Raw genomic sequence first — 7,367 nt, 5'->3', positions numbered from 1 at the left:
CCCCGCCCAGCGGGCTCTCTGCTGGAACTACATGGCCCATGAGGCTCTGCGCGGCCGCCGCTTTCCACCGGAAGGAGGCTCGCAGAGGAGGGGGAGGAGCGCGGAAGGGATTGTGGGAGAAAGGGTCGTTCCTTTCCGTTTGGCGGCAGCCATCAGGTAGGCTGTGGTGGGATATTGGCTATTCTATCCGCCGCGGATCTCTCTTCATCTCCGCCATCCAGGCTCGGGGACCCTGCGACCTCGGAGCTCCTCCTGTCTCCTGTGCGGCGCGGGTTCGGTCGGGATGCGAGGCAGCGCGGGCGTGGAGAGGCGGCCCCCCGAGCGGGCTGGGGGGAATGCTGTGATGGCGGCGCGAATCTGAGCTGGGGCCAGAGCGTGGAGGAGAGGGAGGCGTGGGGGCTGAGGGATGGGCGGCCGGGCCTGGGGCGTCCGAAAGCGAAGCCGGGGGGCTGGGGGGAGGGAGAGCTTTTCTTCGAGGAGTAACCCTTGGCGGTGGCGGCGGCACCTTCCCCTCGGGGGTCCCGGCAAGGCCTCTGCAGGCCGGGCCTGGGGCGCCGCCCGCCTCGGTCCCCCGCCCCCGGGCGCCCAGGGCCTGCTCGGTTCCTTCGTCCGGCAGCAGCGCGCGGGGCGCCGGGCTGGGCCGGCTGCGCCCCGCGTTCGTGCAGAGCCGTTTCTTCTTCATCGGGGCTTTCCTTGTGGTCGGTAGGGACTCGGGCGGGCGGACGAGGGCTTGTCGTTACACGTGAAAAGGGTGTTGTGTTTCTAATACCTGGCTTACGTCAAAGGTGAGCCGAGATGGGCGCTTACAAGTACATCCAGGAGCTGTGGAGGAAGAAGCAGTCGGACGTGATGCGCTTCCTGCTCAGGGTGCGCTGCTGGCAGTACCGCCAGCTCTCGGCGCTGCACCGGGCCCCGCGCCCCACCCGGCCCGACAAGGCGCGCAGGCTGGGCTACAAGGCCAAGCAAGGTGAGCGGGCCCTGCGCGCAAGCCGGGAGGAGATGGTGTCCCCCGGGAAAAGCCGGGAAGCGGTCTTCGGGGAGCCGTCCCCCTCGCCCAGGGCCTCGGCAGAACCCGGCTGCTGGCCTGAGATAACGGTCGGTGTCGGCGCGTTAGAGACAAGGCACTGAGTCCCGCGCGCCCTTCTGTGGCCCTTTTCTCTAAACAGGTTACGTGATATATCGCGTTCGCGTGCGCCGCGGTGGCCGCAAACGCCCGGTCCCGAAGGGCGCCACCTACGGCAAGCCCGTCCACCACGGCGTCAACCAGCTCAAGTTTGCCCGGAGCCTTCAGTCTGTTGCCGAGGTAAGTGGGTTTCGAGTCGCGCTTGCGTTGGCCGCCTCCCGGAGGAGGATTTGGGCACCTTTCCTCGTGGTTCGTTTGGACCCAGGCGAGCCCTGTTGCGTTTAAAATGGGGTTGGGTGATTTTTTGTGTGTTTTTGACTAATCCTAGCGAGGAGTTGATAGCGGATTTTGTCAGTTTTTTGTTGGGAACCTGCCTTTGCTGACGTAGAGGAAAGTGCTTTATGATCAGCGTGCATCCGTGGAGCCTGCGCTTTTAAAGGGCAGCGAACGTTGTCTTGAAGAGCGCGTCTCCCCAGGCGTTAGAGAAGCTGTGTGTGTTCGCACCACTGATTTCCTGTGCTCGGTAGGAAGCTGTCTTTCTTGGCTAGTCAGTTCAGCTGTGCTCTGTTGTAGAGGTTGGCAACAAGGGCCTGTTGCCCTCCACGAACTAAAAAGGTTTTGTGTTTCAAAGAAAAGGCAAAGAAGACCATTCGAAAGAGACTCGTGGCCTTCACAGTTTTCTGTAAGAGTTTGCTGACCCTTCTATTGTGCTAGAAAAATGCATGGTTCCGGAGTACTAGATTTGGTTAGCCAGATACTAGCATTCGTGTTTTACTTGGGAAGGAGGAAGTAAGAGAGAAGGGTTTCAGATCTAAGCATGTCTGTGTGCTTTGTTTTATAGTAAGTCTCTACCTTATCGTACTTAGGGTCCCAGCCTCTGGGGAGCAAATCAGTCTAAGGATATTTATGTGTGTGCGTAGTATGTACATCTACCTTATCATAATGGTCCCTGCCTCTGGGGAGAATTCTTGCCGCCTTATTGGCCACTAGGATGTGTGGGATGCTGACCTTGGACCTTTGTTTCCTGTTCTAGGAGAGAGCTGGACGCCACTGTGGGGCCCTGAGGGTCCTGAATTCTTACTGGGTGGGTGAAGATTCTACGTACAAATTTTTTGAGGTTATCCTCATTGATCCCTTCCATAAAGCTATCAGAAGAAACCCTGACACCCAGTGGATCACCAAACCAGTCCACAAGCACAGGGAGATGCGGGGGCTGACGTCTGCAGGCAGGAAGAGCCGCGGCCTTGGCAAGGGCCACAAGTTCCACCACACGATCGGTGGCTCTCGCCGCGCAGCCTGGAGAAGGCGCAATACTCTCCAGCTCCACCGCTACCGCTAATATAAGTAATGTTTGTAAAATTCTTACCTAATAAACAGTTTAGGACATCCACGTCTGCTTAAAAGTGTTTTTTAATCTGTCTGTTAAAACTAGTTGTCTGCAGATTGCTTCACTGAATGCATTGTCAAATTCTGAAAGTTAAAGTGCAATAATGTTTGAAGATTTTAAGTGATGGTGTGTCTTGTTTCTAATAAGGGAAATGCCTTTGTTTTTGCTTTATTAGGCAGTTGATATGTCCATGTGTAAAATGCTGTCTGGTAACAATAGGTGTAAAATTCTGTAAAAGAGGAGCGCAGAAACTAGCCGTGTAGATTTGTTGGTGCATGTGATGAAACCTACAGCTTTATTGGGGTGAGGCAATGCTCTGCTGGTTTACTTTAAAGTGGCTGTTTTATGGAGTTTGGCAAGGACAAACTTTAAATTGGGTTTTCCTTGGAAATGTGAAGGATGTCGTGATCGTTTATCATGGTCATTATGCCGAGAAGTAAAGTTGACTAGGGCCCACATTTTTAGACTTAATCTGCTATTCCATATATGTAACTGCTGCTGCCAAAAGGCAGAAAGTAAAGGGTTGCCACCATTTTTTAAGAGAATTTAATAAACCTGTTGCAGGATGTTTCTCTTACAAATTGAAACAAATCCTGGTTAGCCTAAATTAAATTGCCTTGGCCTCCATGGTACCACTGAAGTTCACATAAAAGGTGGGAGCTCCTGGTTCAATCCCGTGGCTCTGATCTGTAGAACACTTAACTTCATGCAAAATAGTCATGGTATTTACACTAGTGTATATTGAAACTGATGGAAATTGAACATTAGGTAAATGAGAAGGGAGTTTTTAACCCTAAGGTTTGTAAGCTAGTGATGCTAGGATTGGGAAATTGGTGTTCATAAGGTCCCTTTCAAGTGTGGGAGGATAGAAGGGGCTTGGATCAAATTTTTAAATGTTTTATTTTTAGTATTTGTGACCCATTATGAAATCTAAGCCACCTTGGGGAAAATTGGGTTGGTTTTATTTAAAAGTAACATTGCTAAGTCTAATCAGTGTTATCTTGGGTCAAGCCACTTTATCCATTCCCATAAGGCTACTAAGAAGAGTCGTGTAGTTGGTGTCAATACAGGTTCAGTTGGTTTCCGATTTTATGTGTGGTCTACAGTTATTTTCTCATCCCTGCTCAAAGTACCCCCAAGAGCCTCACATTCCACAAACGTGCCACGCCACCCACCGGTTGTGGTCGGGCGTACCACCACATTCTGCTTGCATCATGACTTCCCCTAGACTGAGCTTCTGTTTCCCATGGGTGGAGTTGAGTGCGTAGGAAATATGGAAGAGGAGTTGCCCCAGTTCTTTCCAGTTCTTGGTTTGCTATCTTAATAGGTAGTTTAATTTGGAAATCTAATTGCTGGTTTTCTTGCAAACCAATTTTCCTTGTATTTTCTTCAAGGGTCTTATAAGGCCCACTTAAATGATTTCCAGAAAACATGTAGCAGGCTCGCAAAACCTTCTGAGACCCAAATTCCTTCCCACTCAGAAAATCTTAAACCATATTACTTTGTGTGTAGAGGTGGTTCAACTATATATAATGATAGAATAAACGTCTTATTAAACTAAAACAAATGGACCTCCTGTTATCTTTTGTGATCTAATACTAATAATGTGCTTTAAAGCAAACAGTACCCTGCAAAAAGATACAAAACACGGCAGCAACAGTCAAGAATTTCAGGGAAAATAAAATGTTTAGTCTCGAGTTTTTCTCTCTTGGTTCTTTGGTCCTTGCATGAATTAGAAAAACTCATTTAGAAGTTTTTTCCCAACTATTGCAGGATGCCGACTTAGGGAGGGGAGGGAGGATTCACACTGAAGGTCAGCATTTACGAATCTCCCAGAAGGGCTTGCTGCCCTACAGGTAGTCTACACACAGCAGCTAGGGGATCACAGGAAACTAAACCGCAAATGGCTTCTTCCATGGTCTTCCCACTCCCACCCTGAGATCTCGTGTACCTAGTGCTGTCCTCATTCCGTCTCATCCACCTTCCTTGCAGTTTCTCAGACGCACCAAGCACTCTCTAATGCCTTTATCATGGGAAAACTCCCTAGGCGTTCCCTGACTGCCTCACAAGCTGTACCTTTTTAATATTTCTAGATCAGCAGGTGGTTCAAACACACCCCAATTGATTCTATGAGAATTTTCTTCAGAAGTAGAGCAATTGGTTTCTTACAACCCCACAAGATGGAGGCACTGATTCTAACCCGCCTTTTGTCGATGAACAGACATAAAGATGAAGCAATTTGCTCACGGTCACACAGTGGCAGTCTGAATTCATATCCTCCATATAAACATTTTAAAATTTAGTGGGGCTTTCCTGCTGGTCCGGTGGTTAAGACTCCATGCTCCTAATGCAGGGGGCCCGGGTTCAGTTCCTGGTCAGGGAACTAGATCCCACATGCATGCCACAGCTAAGACCCAGTGCAGCCAGATATATTTTTTTAAATAAAATTTTGATTAGGTAATACATAGGCATGGCTAAAAATCCGAAAGATAAAATAGGGACTACAATAGAAGTCTCCCTGCCCACCGCCATCACCCCAGTTCCCCTTCTGGAGGCAAGCAATGTGATCAGTTCGTTTCTTCCTGATCATCAGGAGAGATTTTCATAAATGTACAAACATAATACATATGTACTTTTTCATTTTTACCCAAATGGTAGGATATTATACACATTGATTTTTTTCATGTGGTTATGTATCTCAGAGCTTATTCTATCTCAGTTCATGAAGAGCTTCCGCATTCTTTTTTATGACTGCATGGTATTCCATCATATGGATGTACCATAAATTTGTTTAATGTGGACCCTGCTGATGATTATTTAAGATTTTTTCCAATCTCTTGCTTTTACAAAAAGTTTTTTACATAGATCTTAGTTCATCTGTAGGAGAAATTCCTAGAAGTAGAATGGCAGAGTTAAAAATCGTTGTGTATCGACAGATTCTGCTCTGCAGCCTGATAGAATAATATTGTTCTCTAGTTTTATTTTTGCACTTCTGAGTGTGGCAGAGGCAAAGCCACACACACACACACACACACACACACACCCCCTGTATCTTCTTCCCTCTCCCCCAAGGCGTACGGCTGAACTATGTTTACCAGGTGCCTCGTACATTTAGGTAGGGGTCTTAATGACATTCTTGCTAACAGAATGGGAGCAGAAGTGACATTACCTCCTTCAAGGCAATCAAGAGTTGGTATGCCAATGGAGGTTAATGATTCGTAGCTAGAAGATGGAAGAAAAAGCTGCTCAACCCCTATCAGCCTGCACAACTGAGAAAACTTTGTTAAGCTACTGAGTTAGGTGCATTTGTTGTTATGGTAGCATGGCCTAGTTTGACCCTAACCAATTCAATAACTTGAGCATGCTTTTTATATTTAAGAGTCTTATGTTTGCCTTACGGTGACCTTCCATTGTAATCTTTTGTCCATTTTTCTGTCAAAATCCATACATCTGGGCTTCCCTGGTAGCGAGTGGTTAAGAATCCGCTTGCCAATACAGGGGACACAGGTTCGAGCCCTGGTCCAGGGAGATCCCACATGCCGCGGAGCAACTAAGCTCGTGTGCCATGACTACTGAGCCTGCACTCTAGAGCCCAGCGAGCCACAACTACTGAGCCCATGTGCCACAACTACTGGAGCCTGCACACCTGGAGCCTGCACACCTAGCGCCTGTGCTCCACAGCAAGAGAAGCCACTGCAGTGAGAAGCCCATGCACCGCAACAAAGACCCAATGCAGCCAAAAAATAAATAAAAATAAATTTTTAAAATGATAAAAAAACCCCATAAAAACAAAACTCCATGCACCTTTAAGTACCATGCCATATGAAATGAATTGGAGGGTGGCTGCTACCTTATTGCTGCCATGCTTCATCATTTCCCTGCTCTTAAGCTTCTTTTTTTTTTTTTTTTTTTTGCGGTACGCGGGCCTCTCACTGCTGTGGCCTCTCCCGTTGCGGAGCACAGGCTCCGGACGCGCAGGCCCAGCGGCCATGGCTCACGGGCCCAGCCGCTCCGCGGCACGTGGGATCTTCCCGGACCGGGGCACGAACCTGTGTGCCCTGCATCGGCAGGTGGACTCCCAACCACTGCGCCACCAGGGAAACCCTCTCTTAAGCTTCTTAAAGGTGACTTTATGTAGAATAAGTTCTTGAAAGTTCAACTCTTCATTTTATCCTTTCAATTCTAAGATCTCATTCCATCTCTAAATTCTGAAATTCCTAAGGGAAATTAGTAGGTATACTGCATCAGTCAGGTAGACTAGATTAGGCTACAGTAACAAACAACCCCCAAATCTCGGTGGCTTAAAATAATAAAGGTTTACTTCTTGAACAAATTACATGTTCATTGATGGTTGGTCATGGTCCTCATTCCAGAAACAAGGCTACTGGAATAGCCACTGCCTGGAACATTGCCAGGTGCCCATACAGCATGCCCTGGCTTTTAGAGCTTTTTCTCAGAAAGTTGTCTGAAAACAAGTCCCAAGGCTACACCTGAGTTCAAAGTGTGGGGAAGTGAAATCTCACCAGTAAGAGGGAGAACCAAATATTTGTGAACAGCCCAATGGCTAATCCATTTGATTTCCTTTTGTCCTTGTACATACTTGAGGTGTTGTGGAGAACAGTTTGTATACCAAGAGGGGAGCAGGAACCACTACATTCCACACTGGCAGAGAGGGGTGCTTTATCACTGATATTGCTTAGAACTGTCAGCATATGATGATAATAAAAACAGACTTTTAATCAGCTTTTGTTGTTTTTAAATTCTCTACAGACAGCCCTCTGGTTCAGTTGATTCATTTGGCAAAATACGATTATCTGCACACAACTCTGCAACCAATTTACCTGCCTCTTTGTTATG

General features: G+C 47.9%; 1 protein-coding gene across 1 annotated transcript; it reads left to right on the top strand.

Annotated features, from left to right (window-relative positions):
- Positions 1 to 72: 72 nt before the first annotated feature.
- Positions 73 to 3,594, top strand: RPL15 (ribosomal protein L15). The gene is made up of 4 exons (XM_027086512.1): positions 73 to 156; positions 786 to 967; positions 1,167 to 1,303; positions 2,157 to 3,594. The coding sequence occupies exons 2-4, from the start codon at positions 796 to 798 to the stop codon at positions 2,460 to 2,462; spliced, it is 615 nt and encodes a 204-aa protein (XP_026942313.1). The 5' UTR covers positions 73 to 156; positions 786 to 795; the 3' UTR covers positions 2,463 to 3,594.
- Positions 3,595 to 7,367: the final 3,773 nt, after the last annotated feature.

This window comes from Aethalodelphis obliquidens, unplaced genomic scaffold (genome assembly GCF_003676395.1).
Source record: "Aethalodelphis obliquidens isolate GAN/ISIS:26980383/991018 unplaced genomic scaffold, ASM367639v1 scaffold56, whole genome shotgun sequence".
Classification (NCBI taxonomy): domain Eukaryota; kingdom Metazoa; phylum Chordata; class Mammalia; order Artiodactyla; family Delphinidae; genus Aethalodelphis; species Aethalodelphis obliquidens.
Note: the sequence above shows the minus strand (reverse complement) of the source record. Positions and strands in the feature narration are given on the sequence as shown.

What these genes read in the sequence shown, in the direction of transcription:
- RPL15 (XM_027086512.1), top strand. Translation starts at nt 796, where the DNA reads ATGGGCGCTTACAAGTACATCCAGGAGCTGTGGAGGAAGAAGCAGTCG. An exon ending in GGGCTACAAGGCCAAGCAAG is followed by an intron (nt 968 to 1,166) that starts GTGAGCGGGCCC and finishes TTCTCTAAACAG; the next exon opens with GTTACGTGATATATCGCGTT. An exon ending in GCCTTCAGTCTGTTGCCGAG is followed by an intron (nt 1,304 to 2,156) that starts GTAAGTGGGTTT and finishes TTCCTGTTCTAG; the next exon opens with GAGAGAGCTGGACGCCACTG.